Raw genomic sequence first — 18,288 nt, 5'->3', positions numbered from 1 at the left:
GGGTGAATGGATGCAATGATGGGTGGAAAGAGGGAAGGAGTGGTGAGTGGACAAACAAGGCAATGGTTGGACAGAAGAGGAGTGAGTAGAGGGGTGGTTAGATGAATGAATGAATTGGAAGGAGAGAATGAATCAACGGATAAATAGGTTGGTGGTAGCTGTGTACCGTCTAGTCGGAACCAACCCATAACTGACCCCCCGGCGAGTTTTCAGAGCAGTAAATCACATGCAAGGAGACTGCCCATCTTTCTCTCACAGCACAGCTGATGGATTTGAACTACATGCCTTTGGGTTGGCAGCACAGCTCCTTACCACGAAGACACCAGAGCTTCCTGGATGGAGCTCCCTGGATGGGTGGGTGCTTGCTGTTAGGTGCGGTCGAATCTCATATGACTCACAGCCACCCTGTGAACAACAGATCTGAACCCTGGCCCACCCTGTGCTGTCCTCACAGTCTCCAACACGCTCGAGCCTATTGCTGCAGTTACTGTGTCAGTTCACCTGGTTGAGGGTCTTCCTCTCCCTCTCCACCCCTCATCCTTCCAAGCCTGATGTCCTTCTCCAAGGATTAGCCTCTCCTACCAACATCCCAAAGTATGTGAGATGAAGCTTCATAATCTTTGCCTCCAAGGAGCACTCTGGCTGAACCTTCTCCAAGACACATCTGTTTATTCTTTTTTGGAGTCCATGGGATATTCAGCACTCTTCTCCAACGCCATAGCTCAAAGGCATCTATTCTTCTGTCATCCTTATTCATTGTCCAGCTTCAGATGTATAGCAAGTGACTGAAAAGGCAGTGGCCTGAGTCAGGTGCACTTTAGTCTTCAAACTAACATCATTGCTCCTCAGTAATTTGGTAAGGTCCTTGACTGCAGACTTTCCCAGTGCAATATACCTCTCCTGTCTGCTAGTACCAATTATATAGATTGTGGACCCAAGTAAGATGAAGTTGTTGACAGTTTCAGTCCTTTCTCCATCTATCATGAGGTTTCCCTTGGTTCAGTGGTGAGGGTTTTTGTCTTGTTGACGTTGCAATAAAATCCATACTGAAGGCTGGAGTGTTTAACTTTCTGCAGCAAGTCCTTCAAGTCCTCAGTTGCAGCAAGCAAGGTTGTGTTATCTGCATAATGAAGGTTATAGGTGAGTCTCCCTCTGATCGTGAGGCCACATTCTTCTTCACAGAGTCCAGCTTCTCGAATAATTTGCTCAGCGTACAGAGTAGACATGGAGAAAGGATACAACACGGATGCACACCTTTCCCAATTTAAACCATGTTGTTCCCTTGCTCTGTTTGCACAACAGCCTCTTGGTCTAGGTATAGGTCTTGCATAAGCACAAATAAGTGTTTGGGATTTCCATTCTTCTCAATGTTACCTATAATTTTTTGTGATCCACACTGTCAAATGCCTTTGCATAGATAGTAAAGCACAAATAGACATTCTTCTGGTGTTCTTTGCTTTCAGCTGGGATCCATCTGACATCATCAATGCTACCCCTGGTGCCAACACCTCCTCGAAATCAAGCTTGAACGTCTACGTACTGTTACAGCTGTTTCTGAATAATTCTCGACAGTGTTTTGTTTCCATGTGATATTAATGCTATTGTTCAATACTTTCCACATTCTGTTGGATCCCCTTTCTTGGGAATGGGGACAAAGAATGGATCTCTTCTAGGAGGTTGGCCAGGCAGCTGTCCTCTTAATTTCTTGACACACACTGGTGAGCACGTCCAGGGCTGCGTCTGTCACTGGAGACACGTCAATTGGTACCTCATCTACTCTTGGGCCCTTGTTTTTGCCAGTGTCTTCAGTGAAGGTTCAACCTCTTCCTTCACTACTGTTGGCTCTTGTTCATATGGTACTTGCTGAAATATTTCAGTGTCGGCCAGTTCTTTTTGGGACAGTGATTCTGTGTATTCCCTCCATCTTCTCCTGATGTTTTCATTCAGGATTTTGCCCATAGCATCTCTCAGTATTGCAACTCGAGGCTTCAATTTGTTTTTCAGTTCTTTCAGCTTGAGAAGTGCTGAGTGAGTTCTCCAATTCTAATAACAGTTTGTTATAGCAGTTTGCTTTGTCTTCCCAAGCTGCCTTTTGAAGGATGAGCAAATACATGGCTGGATGAATGGGTGTAGGGTATAGGGGTTAGATAAGTTGATGGATGGATGGATGGATTCATGGAGGGAGGAGTAGGTCAATGAATGACTGGAAGGTGATAATGTTGGATCAATGGGTAAGCGGACAAATGGATGGATGGACCATGGGTGGATGAGTAGTTAGAAGGTTGTATGGGATGACTGAATAGGAGGAGGGTACGTGGAGGAGCTGGGTGGCTGTGTATATGGGTGCGTAGAAAGAGAGGCAGGCGGTGAGCTCTGGTGGCCTAATAGCAAGAAAGTGCACTGCAATCCCAGAGGTGAGAGGTTCAAATCCACCAGATGTTCTGCTGGAGAAGGAGGAACAATCTCCTCCTGTACCAGTCAAATCTGATTTAAGGTTAGGGTACACATACACACAAATAATAATAATTAAAGAAAAAATTAAAAAAAGAAAGAGAGGCAGGTGGACAGAAACGGAGGCTTGATGGATGAGTAGACAGGGAGGATGTATAAACGAGGGAGAGGTGGGTGGATGGAGAGATGGTTGAGTGAGTGGATAGGAGGAGAGGGGGTGAATGGACAGATGTCTACGTGAGTAGTGGGGTGGGTGGCTGTAAGTGGATAGGGGGATGGATGAATGAGCAGATGGATGAGTGGAATGTGGGGTCAGGGAAGGGTGGATGAGTGGACAGGTGGAGGGATGGAGGATGAAGGGTTAGTGGATGGGTAGGTTGGTATGTGTGGAAATGGAAGTGGAGTGGGCTGAAGAGCCGGCAGGTGGCTGCCTTGGTAGATAGTAAGTACATGGGTAGACTGATGGGCACTGGAGGCTGGAGGAAAGGTGGGTGGTCAGGTGAATACAAAAGCATCAGGACCAGGGCCTCGTCTGACTTCCAAACCCGTGTACCTTGCCCAGCTGCTCTCCAGACGTCTTCCAACCCCAGAGGCCAGGCCCCGGCCAGAGGGGTGGGTCCTGAGGCCCAGAGGTGAAAGGCAGCATCCTCTGTTCCTCACACCCACACTGCCCCCATAATGGGATCGCGGGCCTCTGGCGGGAATGGGGCCTTACCTTCTCCAGGTAGTTAAACTCCATCGCGATCTCCCGGAAGAAGAAGTAGACATGGCTGCCCCACTCAACCGCGTGGACAAAGTAGGGCTCTGTGGGAGAGGAGGGGTCAGAACCCACCTTCTCACATGATGGGGGAGGGGCTTCTAGCCTGAGAATGTATCAGGCTCAGTGGGTGCTTTTACTGTGAAGGGGGGGGACCTCAGCTGATTAACTGGGTAAAACAAATGGGTTCCAAGTTCATTGGGTTTTTTTGTTTTGTTTTGTTTTGTGTTGTTTTTATAAGGGATAAGGTCGGAAGCCTAACATTGCCGCATCTACCCCACAGACAGCAGCATCTACTGTTCTGCGCCATCCTTCTCGCATGCGTGTTAAACTCCGTTTTCCCCTTGAAGCTGCATCCTTCTAAGTCACCACATCCGGGAAGTGCTACCTGAATCCCCCTTCAATCTTCCTTTTGCTTTAGCATCAATGAGGCCAGCAGGCTTCAAAGACGAGATGGGAGTCCCTGCCCTGTTTCCTCTGGGATTCTTATTCTGGTGGGGTTATTTGGGTCCACCTTCTCTGCCCCTCCGTGCCCACCTTTGAACCACTTGGAGTCGTGTTTCACGGTGCGCAAAGTGGGCCGGTCCCCCAGGCTGCGGTAGATGACAGCGTCGATGGCCAGGAAGTCAGTGACAGTGGCTGTGAAGAGCATCCCGTCTGAAGGGGATGAAGTGGAGAGGTCACATCCAAGGCCAAGGCTCTTCCCAGCCCCAGCCTGGGTTGGAGCTCTGATTCCTGAGCCTCAAGTCTGGGTGGAGCTTTTGTGTGTAGGCTGAGCTTCTGACCCCACTGAAAGCTCGAGCCAAGGCTGAGTCCCCACCTCACTCCTCACTGAGCCTTGGCTCTGGGCTGAACCCTAAGTCCAGGGCTGAACCTAGAACCAGGCTGAGCTCTTCAGCCCTTGGCAGAGCCCCCCCCCCATCTCAGTCTGAGCCTGATCCTGTCTGAACTTTTACCCCAGGCTGAGAGTCTACCCATTTCACTGATGGATGCCCAGTGACCCTCCAAATACTGCATCCCAGGAGTGGAAACTGCCAGGCCCTGGCCCAGGCTGAGCCCCACTAGATGGTCATTCTTGGTTGGGGACACTCACCAGAGAAGAGGGCGACGTTGGCGTGTTTGGGGTCATACGGGCAGCGTGCCATGCCACTGATGTTGTCCCCGATGGGCCGTAATGTGTCCATCTGTAGAAGGGGCCAGGGCCTGAGTGACAAAGGTCTTGGCCACACCTGGCAGCCTATTCCTCCAGGCCCAATTCTACAGGGAGTCCTGGCCCCAACACAGATTGCTGTATAAACGTAATCTCAATTTCTCGGGCCTCAGTTTACTGGTTTGAAAAATGGACCTAAGGGTGAGTCCGTGCTGCTGTTCTGTGTTGTCAAGCTGACTCTGACCCGTAAACCCACAGCTGCTGAGTCCACTCAGATTCACAGTGACCCTGAAGGACAGGGTCGAGCTGACCCACAAGGACTCCACGGCTCTAGCTACAGCCCCACAGGAGCAGATGCCCCCCATCTTTCTGTTCAATGTGCCCAAGAAGTTCAAGCCACAACCTTCGCTGAGGCCAATGCCAAACCCAGGGCCATACTCAGCCATGGATGACGGGGTGGGATCACCCGTTGGCGTTTTCTGGGCTGTAGTCTATAAGGACGGATTGCCAGGTCTTTGACGCTGCAGGGCCATTGGTCAGTTCGATTAGCAGCTGAGTTTTAACCACTGTACCACAGGGCGCCTCAGAGCCCATATTACTCATTATGGTGAGAGCTGAGTAAGCCCTGACCCTACGCGTCCCTGTATCCCCCTGGATGTGTTGAGAGGGAAGGACATATCCAGGCAGGCTTCCTGTAGGAAGTGACAGAGCCTGGCGACGGAGACTCACGCTGTAGTTGGCGCACACGGGGTTGAAGGCGTTGGATCCACACATGAAGAGCGTGGACTCGTCACGAAGTAGCAGCACCTTTACGAAGTTTCGACACTCGCCCTGGGGTACGAGGGGAGAGAAGGGCTTGTGTGGGCGTGGCCATGCGGAGGGAAAGCGGGGCTAAGGCGGAGGGTGGAGCCAGAGCGGGGAAGGGCCTGTGTGGGCGTGACCAGGTAGATGAAGGCGTGGCTAAAACGGAGGGTGGGGCCAGAGCGGGGAAGGGCCTGTGTGGGCGTGGCCAGGAGGGCGGGAGGCGTGGCTAACCCGGAGAGTGGAGCCAGAGCGGCGAGAGGCCCTATGAGGGCGTGGCCACGGCGGTGGGCGTGACCAGGGCCAAAGGGAGGTTAGGAGCCTTGCTGGGAGGGGTCTGCATCTGGATGTGGTCAAGCTGGAGGCCACGTGAGGGTGGGGTCGTCTTTGATTTAAAGTAACACTTGGCAGGACCCTAGGTGGGGTCGAACCAGGACTGGAAATACGTTCTGTTATGTACCGTCAAGTTGGAATCGACCCATAGCTGACCCTCCAGCAGGTTTTCAGAGTCAGTAAATCGGATGGGAAGGGATGGTCCTTCTTTCCTCTGTTGAGCAGCTGGTGGATTCGAACCATGTGCCTTTGGATTGGCCCTGCAGCTCTTTACCACTATGCCACCAGAAGGGAGGAGGACCGTGGGGGCGTGGCCAGGGATGAAGGCCGCTTGAGAAGCCAGCCACTCACCTCCTGCTTCCCTTTCATTCTGCACACGTCGATGTCACTGGGGTTCGAGCGCCAGGTCAGTTTCTGGGGACAGAGAGGCTCGTGAGGGGAGCGAAGGCCCTGATCGCCCCAGGACCCCCCCCCCCCGCGAGGCACAGCCACAGTGTTTGACTCCCTCCCTCCCTATTGCACCCCCTCCTCACCCGCTGGTACCGCAGCTCCGTGGACGTGGGGGATTCCAGCTCCACTCGGTATAAATTGTCCCTGGGGGGGGTGTAGTTAGTGAGATTGAGCGGTCCCACCACCCTCTGTATTCCTTCTTCCCTGAGGACCTGTACCACGTCCAAGGTGCCAAAGCCTGTGTCTCTGGGCAAGGCCAACACTGACACGCCCCAACACGCGTCCCACATAAATTCTGTCCCAGCTCTGCTCACGTTCATCCCTCTTCTCTGCAGCCACCTGCGTCCAGCTCCACCTCCATCCCCCTGTCGTCGTTGTTGAATACCATCCAGTCAGAACGGACCAATAACCCCGCAGCAAGGTGTAATTCTGCAGCACTGCAGTTCCCCACCACGGAGCCCACGGACACCCAAAAGAACAGACAGATGTGTCCTGGAAAAAGTGCAGCCAGAGTGCTCCTTGAAGTAAGGATGACAAAGCTTCATCTCACATATTTTGAGTATGTTGTTAAGAAAGGCTATTCCTTAGAGAGGGACATCATACTTGGAAAGATGGAAGGTCCAGGAAAGAGAGGAAGACCCTCAATGAGCTGGACTGACAGTGACTGCAGTGTGTGAGTGACCGCTCGAGTGTGTCAGGTGATGAGGACGGGGTTCAGATCTATTGTTCCGAGTCGCATTGGACTAGATGGCTTCTAACAACAACTACAAACAACACCAAAGCCACTGGAGCTATCCCTGCCCCTGACTCCCGCGCTATCCCTTCAAGTCTGTTTGTCCTGTGGTTGTTAGAGGGCATCTGAGCCAAGCCCGTTCCTCCTCTGCCCACGGCCCTCCAGTGTTCCCACCTCCCTCAGGTACCAGCCCAAGTCCTCCTTGCAGCTCACAGACCCATCCTCTCCCTTCCTCCTCCTCTTTGCCTCCCTCACTCAGCTCCAGTCTCCAAGCTTTTCTTCCAACTCTCCAGGCCTAGTTCTGCCCCAGGCTGTTTGCACATGCTGTTCTCTCTGCTCTCCCAAGATCACATCCAAATGCCACCTCCTCTGAGAAGCCCTCCATGACCACTCCCACAGCGTCTCTCACAGGGTTGGGACTATACACCCAGGCTCCTAGTTATTTGATAGTTGACCGGATAACTCCACCTCTGACCTCCCTCTGCTAGGCTTCTGGGCTGTCTACACTCATCAACTCCTAGAAGCTTCAGGCTGCAACCTCCTCCGCCTAGCTCTGCACATCCTTAAAAGCCCCACCCCAGGGCCACACATCACCACACCCACTATGCAACTCCCCTGCTCCCTGCCACCCACTCCCCTGAGCTCACCCCAACCCTCTGCAGGCAGCCCCCATGCCCATACCTGTCTCCGATGAACAGCGTCCTATTGACCCGCAGGACCCGCTGGATATTGAGATCCTCAGCACCCTCTGCGGGCGTCAGGCGTCCAGGTCCGCGGCCCACGAATACAGGGTAGTGGTTCAGGTCTAGGAGAGGAGATGAGATGGGGTGAGGCAGGGCGGGATGAGAAAGGACTGCGTGTGTCTCACCGTGAATGGCCAGAGGTCACGTCTTTTCTGGGGGTTCCACTGGAAAGTAACACACCCAATGTGCGCATCAGGACCCTCCCAGGGGCATCCCCTCTCCTCTTCCCCCACTCACAGTCTCTGGGGGCCACACTAAGTGGCGGCGGCTCCTCGGGGAAGAGGCTGTGGGAGCCCCCCAGTTGCAGCAGCAGGAGCAGTAGGGCCGAGCAGGGAGGGGGCGCTCGCGGGGTCCGCATGGCGAGGGCGGGGTGGCCAGAGGTGACACCTGAGGGTGGGAGGGCCGAAGGTGAGGGGGTTCCCCGCAGTCCCGCTGGTGGCCGGCGGAGGGCGCGCGACGCAAGGAGCTGGGCTTGGACATTCCACCTGCTTATCAATTCCTAGAAAAAGCCCCCGTTGGGATAACAACACGAGCAACGGCAATAATAGTTGGGATAACAACACGAGCAACGGCAATAATAATAATTAGAGTACCTCGCACTCAGTGAATTGCCAGAACAACTTTAGGCCTAGGTAATGACTTCAAGCAAAAACGCATCAGGTTAGTAACCAGAAATTAATAACAATAACAGACACATAATCTCAAAACAGGTTGGAATTAGAAATGTAAAAAATAGTAAAATCAAAGGCAAAGAGGAAAAAAAAAATCCCTGGGTCTTGGAATCCTGTTAAATAAGTACTGCCTGGGGCTTGCGTAAATTAGGCCTAGAACATTCCAGCTGGCCAGGGCCCAGAGAGGCCCGCTGGTCCGACTCCTTTCTCCCTGCTCAGCCTTTCTGAGGTCTTCTTGCATGCCCCTGGGACAGGCCCCTCACCACCTCCGGAAGCAGAATGCTTCCTCTCCCGCCCAAGGTAACTCGCTCCCTTGGACCCAGGCCTCCTTGGCCAAAGGCTCCGGCTCAGAGGACCCCCTACCAGAAAGGGATGCAGTTCAAGTCCAGACAGGAGACCCCGAAAATGAAACCCTGCAGCCTTGTTCTTCTGGGGAGCCTGGGGTCAGGCCCCAGGGCCAGTTTCCGGTCTGAGCAGCGGGGACATCTCCGAGTCCTGCACCGGCCTTAAAGCCCAGGATCCCAAACCCGAGGTGAAGGTGGTTTGGGACCTCTAGCCCTGGAGTGCCCGCCTCCAAGCATTTTTCAGAAAACAGGAAAGCAAGCTCTGTGTGGACCACGGGGACTTCCGCTCCGTGACCCGAACTTCCAGGATTTGTGACTTAGCGGATGCCAGGAGCCCACGTGTGTGTGCAAGGAACGCCGCTGCTTCCTCAACTTTCCGTCCCCGATCCTCCTCGACTCCCCAGTCCACCCTGGCTCCCAGAGACCCTGTGTCCAGGCTTCATCCCCTGCCTGGCATTCTTCAGCCCCAACTTGACCGTCAACTCCAAGGCCTCTCAGAAGGCCATGCCCCCCTGTGTCTTTTAAGCCATGAGTGTTGTTTTTTTTTGTTGTTATGTACTGTCGAGTTGGAACTGATTCATAGGAGACATGCCAGCAGGTTTTCAGGACCTGTAAACCACGTGGGAGGAAACTACCTATCTGTCTCCTGCATAGCAGCTGTTGGATTTGAACTGCGAGCCTTTAGGTTGGCAGTGCAATTCTTTACTCTGTATGCCAGAGCTCCCTTAAACCATCAATCCATCAGAATAATACTTAACTGCAGAAATTGTGAAACAGTTTTCCTTAGGCATCATAGTAGTGGTGGGGCTCCAGACCTGAGTTCAAGTTCTGATCCCTTCCCTTACACATGGACTTTGGACTTCTCTGGGCCTCAGTTTCCTCATCTGTAAAACGGGATCGGTGAGTGTACGACTGACCGTACTGGCCTATGGTGGGGTTCACACAGCACCCGGCACACAGTAGGTGCTCTATAAATGTTCCTGCTATTTATTGCTGCTGTTGTTGAAACATTAAGCTCCAGGGGCTGGGCTAACAGGCTTCCCAGAATGACTTCACAGAAGGCCCCTAACAGCTCCAGCAGGGCCAGTGAGACACTGAACCCATTTTGCAGATGGGGAACAGAGTCAGATTCAAAGGCATGTTCCCATCAGGGAGGAACTGGCAGAGAACCCTGGTCATGAACCACCCCAACTCACACCCTCAATGCTGACACCAACAACGTGAAAGCCCCATTCATAGCTGGGCACACTGAGGCCAGTTCTTTCTCTCGCTTTTCTTCCTGATGCAGCAGATCAGGGCTCAGAAGGGTGCCTTTCCTGCCTCTCTCCACACCGCCCCTAGCCACACAGGTCGACCTTGGGACCTTGGAGAACAAACGGGGTTTGTGACACACCTGAGCTGGATTTACCTGAGCTGGAGTCCCGGCTCCCCTCCCTTCCTTCTTTCATCCATGGCGTGGGCTTGCTCCCTTCTACCCATCTCCACCGGGAAACCCTATGATCCTCCCACTGGTCCCCTGGCCTCCAGCCCTGGCCTCCAGTGCACCTTCCTCATGGCAGCAAAGAAACATCACCTGGTCTCAACTGTCCACTGTCCCTTGCTGCTGAGAGAGTCCCACCTCACTAGGCACTGATGACCTTGAGCGGCGCCGGATCCTTCCCTGAGGGGGGCCACCCCGATCTCTGTAGAGTGTTGATAGCAGCCCTGGTCTCCACCCACTCACTATCAGGAGCTCCTGTCCCCATCAGGATGAACCACAGATGTCCCCAGACATCCCCTAGTGTCCACCGAAGGCCTATCACCCCGGAGCGAGCTCCACTAATCTCCCCTGTGGTCCTCAGTTCCTCTCCTTTCTCCAGCTACAGGCATCTGCACATGCTGTCCCCGAGGTGAAGGTGGTTTGGGACCTCGGGCCGTGGAGTGCCCGCCTCCAGGTCTTTTTCAGAAAACAGGAAAGAAAGCTCTGTGTGGACCACAGGGACTTCCGCACGTGCCGTGCTCTGCATAAACCGGCCCCCTGCACACGTCTCCTCCACATGGGCTGTTCCCCCAGGCCATGCTGTTCGCTCTGCACATGGTTCCTCTGCACATGCTGTTCCCTGTAAACACACCGTTCCCTCTGCACACACCATTCTTCCTGCACACACCTTTCCCTCTGCACATGCTGTTCCCTTTGCACGTTTCCTGTGCACATACTGTTTCCCCTGCACACGCCGTTCCTTCTGCACATGTCACTCCCTCTGCACATATCCTGTGCACACACTGTACCCTCTGCACATACCGTTTTCCTCTGCACACGTCCCTCCTTCTGCACATACTGTTCTCTCTGTACACACCATTCCCTCTGCACAGGCTGTTCCCTTTGCACTTTTCCTGTGCACATACTGTTCCTCTGCACACACCGCTCTCCCTGCACACGCCGCTCCCCTGCACACGCAGCTCCCCCTGCACACACCGCTCCCCTGCACATGCCATTCCCTCTGCACACGCCGCTCCCCTGCACACGCCGCTCCCCTGCACACATCGCTCCCCTGCACACGCCGCTCCCCCTGCACACGCCGCTCCCCTGCACATGCTATTCCCTCTGCACACACCGCTCTCCCTGCACACGCCGCTCCCCTGCACATGCCATTCCCTCTGCACACATCGCTCTCCCTGCACACGCCGCTCCCCTGCACACGCCGCTCCCCTGCACACATCGCTCCCCTGCACACGACGCTCCCCCTGCACACACCGCTCTCCCTGCACGCGTCGCTCCCCTGCACACGCCGCTCCCCTGCACACATTGCTCCCCTGCACACGTCACTCCCCTGCACACGCCACTCCCCCTGCACACGCCGCTCCCCTGCACATGCCATTCCCTCTGCACACGCAGTTCCTTCCGCACACACCACTCCCTCTGCATGCTCTTCCTGCCTCAGGCTGCATCCTCAGACCCCTCCACTCTTCCTCCCACACCTCTCCCCACCACCTCGTCCATTCCTGGGGCTTGAACACTATCCACGCTCTGATGATGCCACAGTCCTGTCTCCAGTCCAGCTTCCCCAGTTCTGGACTCACTGTCCAGCAGCGCCCCCGCCCCCCAACACCCCATGCAATGACTCACACACAACTTGGCCTCTTTATGTCCACCGCCACCCCAGTGCCACCCCACCAGTCACTGTCGAGCCTGCCTCATGCTTTGTTCTTCAAGCCAATGTGTCTGGGTAACTCTTGGCTCTTGAAGCTTCGGCATAAACTTGAGGACTGGTTTGTAGACTCCAAGAACACAAAAGGCAAGACCTGAAATTTTCCCTGGAACTGTGTTGTATATTGCTCAAACAGGAGAACCAGGGGTTCATCATTCCTTCTCCCCCCACCTGCTCCTCCCACGGCCCCCCTTCCAGTTGATGGCAGCTCCTTCCTCCAGGTGCTCAGGCTAGGCCTCGGAGTCACTGCCAGGTCCCCTCCTCTCTGTCTGTCATCATTACATTCAATCCCAGCAACTGCCTTCAGAATCTATCCCAAATCCACCTTTGTCCGCCTCCACCTGGGCTCTGACTCCCACCACCTGTTTCTTCTGCTGCCACCAGAGGGCGGCCGTAAGCCCTGAGTCAGGCCCATCCCTCCTCTCCTGGGCGTCCACCTCCCTGGGTCAAAGCCCAAGACCTTCCACAGGGCCTCCCTGACCGGTCCTGGCCCCTTACCTCTCCCCCTCGCTCACTCTGTTCCAGCCACAAGAGCCTCCTTGCTGTTTCTCCTATTGGCAGGCACACGTCGGCCTCCAAGCCTTTGCACAGGCCGTGTCCTCTGCCTGCAAGACGATTCCCTCCAGATCTTCCCACGGCCGGCTCACCCTTAACCTCCAAGCCTTTGCCCAGACATCACCTCCTCCCAGAAGCCCTCCTGATTTCGCTTTTATTACAGATGCTCATGTCCGCCTGCCCACCCTCTTCTCCCCTTCCGGCCCCCTGCTCACTCCCCTCCAGCCACAGGGGCTTCCTCACTGCGCTGCAGTCTACTCACTTCCTCGCTTCAGGTCTCTGCTCTCAAAGGCCACCTCTTCCGAGAAGCCCCCCCCCGAACTCACCCCAGATCCCGGCACCTTCCATCCTGCTTACCCCCTCTGAGCCCTTTCAGACCCTTTGCTCCTATGTGGCGGCCTGTGGACGACTTAGAGGTTGTCAGAGATGCAGACCCCAGGCCCATGCAGACCTGTGCTTCCAGCAAGCTCCCACGGGGCAGAGTGCACAGTGCAGTCGGAACCTCGTTTAGTGACAGACCCACGGCGTCGCACCCACCGTGCCTCATGGCGACCCGTGTGTTAAACAGCAGAACGGCCCCTTTGGGTTTTCTTGGCTGCCATCTTTATGGAAGCAGATTGCCAGGGCTTTCTTCCACGGCACTTCTTGGTGGATTCAAACAGCCAACCTGGATGAAATCACTGTGCCATCTGGAAACATCCCAAGAACCAACAAACCCCCTCCTACTCAGGCGACTCCACCCTCCACTGCCAAATGCCCATCCTTCTCCTTCGAGGTGGCTGGTGGCTTTGAACAGCCAGCCTCTTAGTCAGCAGTCCAATAGCTAATGCCTTATGTCCAGATCTCCTCCTCTTCAGGCATCAAACCACCATTGCTGCCAAGTGGACTCTGACTCGCCATGACCCTCCCTCGGGTTTCTGAGGCTGTAAATCTTTATGGGTGAGACCTCCCATGGGGTGGCTGGTGACCTTGAACTGCCGACCTTTTGGTTAACAGTGGGACAACACGCACTATGTGACCATGGCTCCTTAATGCACCAGTGCCCTCAAATAAAATCACTGCCCAGGTAACAGGTGCTGCTGTATCGCTGGCCATGAGCTCCGGGAGGGCAGCCGCATGTGCCCTGGTCACCAGTGTCCCCGCAGGTCTCTGCACACCATCCCACCCACTGCCAACTGAATCTTTTTGGCCTTATCTTCCTCTGCAGGAGCAACCAGGGGATCTGAACCGGCAGCCTTTTGGTTAGTGACTCAGTCCTTAGAACATCATCATCGCTGGCTGCCATTGGGTTGGAAGTGACTCAAAGCTGAGCCTCCAGAGGGTTTTCAGAGGTGGTTAATCACCAGGGTGGAGACTGCCCATCTTTCTCCCGCGAAGTAGCTGGTGGATTCGAACCACGTTCCTTTGGGTTGGCAGTGCAACTCCTAACCACTAGGCCACCAGCGCTCCCTGAGCACATCATCAGCACTCAGTAACTGCTTGGTGCATATGCACGGATGGAGTGTCTGCATCGGGATTTGAACCCAGATCTGAACCCCTAACCAGAGCTTTCTCCACTGCCTCAGCAACATACACGGGTCCCCCACATGGACCTCACCATGCGTGTCCGTGGGCACGTAACCGCATGTGTTCACATGTGTCCACCCGCATGACCACAGCACATGTGGGGACCCAGCAAGCACAGCCCCAGAATGAGGGCCGGGCAGCGCTGACAGCAGCAGACACACGACTCACGTGCAGATGCAGGTGTCTCTGGGCGCACACAGTGAAAGTGGCTGAAACACTGGTGGCTCCGACCCTCGGAAGAGCCTGGGAAGAAAGGCCTGGCAACCTGCTTTCACAGCCTTGCAAACTGGCGAGAGAATGAATGGAAATCCAAAATCCCTGTAAATGTTCATGAAAATTAATAAAATAAAATTTTCTAAAAACCCCAAACAACTGGTGAGAGCGTTCCAGGTGTCGGAATTTACAGCAGCTTCAAATCCCTCTTACCAGTCAGGGGGTCTTGGACAGTGAATTCTGCTTCTCTGGGCCTCGCTTTCCCTGTGTGCCCCCTCAGTAACCACGAACTCAGCCCTTAAGCCTGCTTGTTCTGGGGATGGAAGGCTGGAACCTGGGCCAGTGCTGGGGAGCAGAGAGGAGCCGGCACCGAGCAGCCGGAAGCACGGTGGGGCTCACTGGACACCTTTTGTGACCTAATTTGTTGTTGTTGGGTGCTCTAGAGTGGAGCTCACTCTTAGGGACCCCAAGGACAACAGCCTCACCACTGCGCTTGTCTCCACTGCTGTCACTCTATCCTCTTCTCAGACCCAAAACATCATTTCAGGGTCGCTATGAGTCACCTACGACTCGACGGCATTTAACAGCAACAACACAGAGAGAGCTCAGTGGATAGAGTCCGATGGATAGAAAGTGATGCTACCAAGCCAAAGGTGGGTGATTTTAATCCGCATCCCTCAGGCCTGATTTTAATTGTTTTTGGTCAAACATTCTTCTAGGTGGTATAGCACTGCTCTGTCGGTTTGCTGTATGTACAGACATAACTCGTGGTGGCTGTGTTGCTGAACACTGTTGACACTGCCAAATGCGATATTGGTCACCCATGGTGGACAGTGTTTGGCAGAACTCCCAATTAAAACAAGCTTGGAAGCAGGAGTGGCATCCACTTCCGAAATAGCTTGCCTCTAGAAACCCTATGAACTTGGAGAAACGTAGAAAGTTCATTGAGTCACTATGAGTCACCTATGACTCGACGGCATTTAACAACAACAATAAAAAAAACCCCAAAATCTCTGTAAATGTTCATTGAAATTAATTTTAAAAAAAAGAAAAAAAATGAGTCAGGACCCGTGAGATCTTTGGGATCCAGTGCACAGCAGAGACATTTCAACCACCACGCTCCCCTGGGACAAGGCTGCCCCTGGGGACGATGCATACTCTCGGCCTCAGCAGCAAAGTCCTACTTTCAATCTACCTTAAATCCCTCTTGCTTCCAGGGGCTGCCAGAAAGGAAAAGTCTCGAGGTCATTTTTCTCAACCTGGGCTTTGAAGATATCATTCTTTGATTTTTTTATTATTATTATTATTATTTATAGACATTTTTGAAGGGCTATGCTTGTTTCCTCCTCTCTGGTTCTGGCCTCTCAAACAGCTCCTTTACCTGCACCCTAAGCTCAGCTCAGAACTTGCCACTCCCCTGCTCAAAGGCCTACAATGGCTCCCTAGGACTCCAAGAAGAAGGAGTCCAATTTCATAGGCATTCAAAGATACCTTCCACGCCTATGCGTCTGTGTTTTGTTTTGTTTTTCTGTCACTGAGCTGTTCACCGTCACAGGCAAGCCTATCCTGTCCTTTGAAGTTGTGTGAACTCCCATCTCCCTGATGGACAGTGAGCTCCGCCAGGGCAGGACTTGGTGACCGTCTTGGTCACTGCAATGTCCCCAGTGCCAGTATTGGTGTCTGGCACACAGCACTCAGTGATCACTCACTGGACGAGAAAATAAACAGCTTCCAGTTTGGAATACAGGGAACAAGAATGACACAGGTACTCACTCCAAGCTTGGGGAGGAGAGGTGGAAATGAGGTTCTATGAATGTAGAGAAATGATGAAAGATACACAAGTGTTCAGGTCTTTCGTTCCTAGGGTCGTTATGAGTCATCTATGACTCAACGGCACTTAACAACATAAAAGAGAGAGCTCTGTTGGCCTAGTGGATAGAAAGTTATGTTACCAAGCCAAAGGTGGGTGATTTTAATCTGTGCCACTCAGGCCTGGTTTTGTTTTTGGTCAAACATTCTTCTAGGTTGTATAGCCCTGGTCTGTCCACTTGCTGTACAGAGGTAACTCATGATTGCTGTGATGCTAAACACTGTGACACTGATGTGTCAAATGCAATAATGGTTACCCGTGGTGGACAGTGTTTGGTGGAGCTCCCCGATTCAAACAAGCTCAGGAGCAGCAGTGGAATCCACTTCTGAAATAGTTTGCCTCCGGAAACTCTATGAACGTGGAGAAATGATGAAAGTTGTTATACAAATGTTCAGGTCTTTCATTCACAGGGTCGCTATGAGTCGTCTACGACTCGATGGAGGCCAAGGTCATGGTCTTTCCTCTGAACCGGGGGACCCTAGCTGGGAGATGGGACTAGAGAACTCTGAATGTGCTAGGTGGGAGCTGAGAATAAGAGGAAAGCTGGAGGTCAGGGAGGACTTCCTGGAGGAGGGGAATTTCAATCTGAGGTTTAAAGGCTGAGAAGAAGCAGCCTGAAGATCTGGTTAAGGAAAATAGAGGTGCAAAGGCCCAGGGGCTGGAGCCATTAGGGGGTCAGGAAGAATATGTGATGTGGGGGGGCTGCCACATTAGAGAGAGTCCTTGGAGTTCACCCCACTTTCAGTCAAGACACCAAGTTTCATTATGATTGTTTGTGAAACAAGGCACTAGAACCTGGCCTGTACGCATCTGTTCCCTGCCTGGAGATGCCCTTGCCAGGTGACCTTGGCCGGCAGGTGGACCTCTCCGTATCGGCTGGGCAACAACGTGAGCTGCCCCAGCTTGGAGCCTCCGTTTCTCCATCTGCCACGGCCGGGAGGGGCGGCCGCGCATCTCCAGTTCCATAGAAGGTGCTGTGGGCCTCGTCCATGCGGCCACTGGGATTCTGGCTCCGGGGGCTCCCGTCCCCGGGGGGATCGGATGTCCCCGGCCCGGCAGCCGGCCCTGGTGCTGTCCAGGTCTGGTTACGGGCTCTGCTTACAGCCGCCTCCTCCAGCTGCCTGGCCCACCCGGCTCAGCCGGCTCTGGGCTGTCTAGGAACTTGGCAGTCAGGCCTGCGGCAGTCCCTGGGGTCTGGGGCGCGAGGGGCCGGAGGAGCGAGGTCCCTTCATCCCCATGCCTGCTCCGGCCTGGTTAACTCATCCGTCCCCAGCCCAGGAGACAGCCAGTGCCTCAGGCCAACTCCTGAGCCCTCCCTGAGCCTCAGTTTCCCTATCAGTGAGCTAGAAGTCAGAGTTGTCAGGCAGGTTGAATAGGTTAATCAACTGCGTCCTCTGTGCAGCCTCAGATTAGTCATTGCTCTGTTTCCTCCTCCGCAGAGCAAATTCTGGTGGCCTATGGGTAAGAATCTGTGCTGCAATCCCAAAGCACACAGTTCAAGTCCACTAGCTGCTCCTCGGGAGAACGATGGGCAGTCTCCTCCCGTGTGACTAACTGCCTCTGAAAACCCGCCGGAGGGTCAGCTATGGGTCAGTTCCGACTCAATGGTGCTCAACAACAACAACATCAACAAAGCAAATCGGAGCGTGCTGGCTTCATGGGGGCAGGAGGTGATGGCCAGCACTGTTGAGGCTCAACAAATTCCATAAGACTAAATGCACCTGGACAATCTGCTCACGGAGCAGTGGCAAGGGTCCCCACTGTTTCAGCACCTGCTGTGTGGCCCACAGCGCTGGGGCTGCAAGCCAGAAGCTTGACACACAGTAAGTGCTCAATTAATGCTGAGTGAGGGCAACACAGACCCTGGCACACCAGAAGCACTCTGCAGAGTTGGGGCGTACAGTAGGCACCCAGTGAATGTTCAACGCTGAGCATCTTTGGAAGAGGGCGATGCCCAGAACACTTGAGTCACCTTCCAAGACCCCCCCGCCTTGCACGGCCCAGAGAGCAGCGATTCCCTAACGCGCTCCGGGGGGCTCTGCCACCATTCCACAGACACGAACCCTATCACGCCCACACCAGCCCCATGCGGCAGACGCACCACCACTCTCACCCCCGTGAGATGCAGCTCAGAGAGGTTCAGCCGCTTGGCCACCGTCACACAGCACAGCAGATGTGGAACCCAGGCCTCAGGTCCAACCTGCCTCTCCACAGCTCAGACCTCGTGGCCTGCTTGCAAGATGGTGTGGACATCACAAACGTTCTGCAGAGAGGCAGACTCCAAGTGAGGTGGCCCTGGCCCGCCCATGAGCGAGTTATGGGGAGACCAGAAGGTGGAGGCAGGCCTTGAATGGGGGCCCTGGACAGGTCCCCGGGGCTCCCGGCCCAGGCAGGGAGGGGGCTCCCGGGTAATTAATTTTAATCACTGTTTGGAAATTGGGTCGCCAGGAGGCAAATCGGAAG

At 54.2% G+C, this 18,288-nt stretch overlaps 1 protein-coding gene across 1 annotated transcript in view; it reads right to left on the bottom strand.

Moving 5' to 3' along the window:
* Window positions 1-7,776, bottom strand: part of SEMA6B (sema domain, transmembrane domain (TM), and cytoplasmic domain, (semaphorin) 6B) — a 14,758-nt gene extending 6,982 nt beyond the window's left edge. Inside the window, exons 1-8 of the mRNA XM_006896384.1 lie at window positions 7,656-7,776; window positions 7,357-7,480; window positions 6,026-6,086; window positions 5,844-5,906; window positions 5,088-5,189; window positions 4,302-4,392; window positions 3,746-3,865; window positions 3,167-3,255 (exon numbers count right to left, since the gene is read on the bottom strand). Of these exons, the coding sequence (XP_006896446.1) occupies window positions 3,167-3,255; window positions 3,746-3,865; window positions 4,302-4,392; window positions 5,088-5,189; window positions 5,844-5,906; window positions 6,026-6,086; window positions 7,357-7,480; window positions 7,656-7,776 (771 nt within the window). The remainder of the gene's footprint in view (window positions 1-3,166; window positions 3,256-3,745; window positions 3,866-4,301; window positions 4,393-5,087; window positions 5,190-5,843; window positions 5,907-6,025; window positions 6,087-7,356; window positions 7,481-7,655) is intronic.
* Window positions 7,777-18,288: the final 10,512 nt, after the last annotated feature.

The sequence above is a fragment of the Elephantulus edwardii genome, unplaced genomic scaffold (genome assembly GCF_000299155.1).
Source record: "Elephantulus edwardii isolate Elephantulus edwardi_28Jun2011 unplaced genomic scaffold, EleEdw1.0 scaffold00185, whole genome shotgun sequence".
Lineage (NCBI taxonomy): Eukaryota > Metazoa > Chordata > Mammalia > Macroscelidea > Macroscelididae > Elephantulus > Elephantulus edwardii.
The sequence above is the reverse complement of the archived record's forward strand: the minus strand, read 5'-3'. Positions and strand labels throughout refer to the sequence as shown.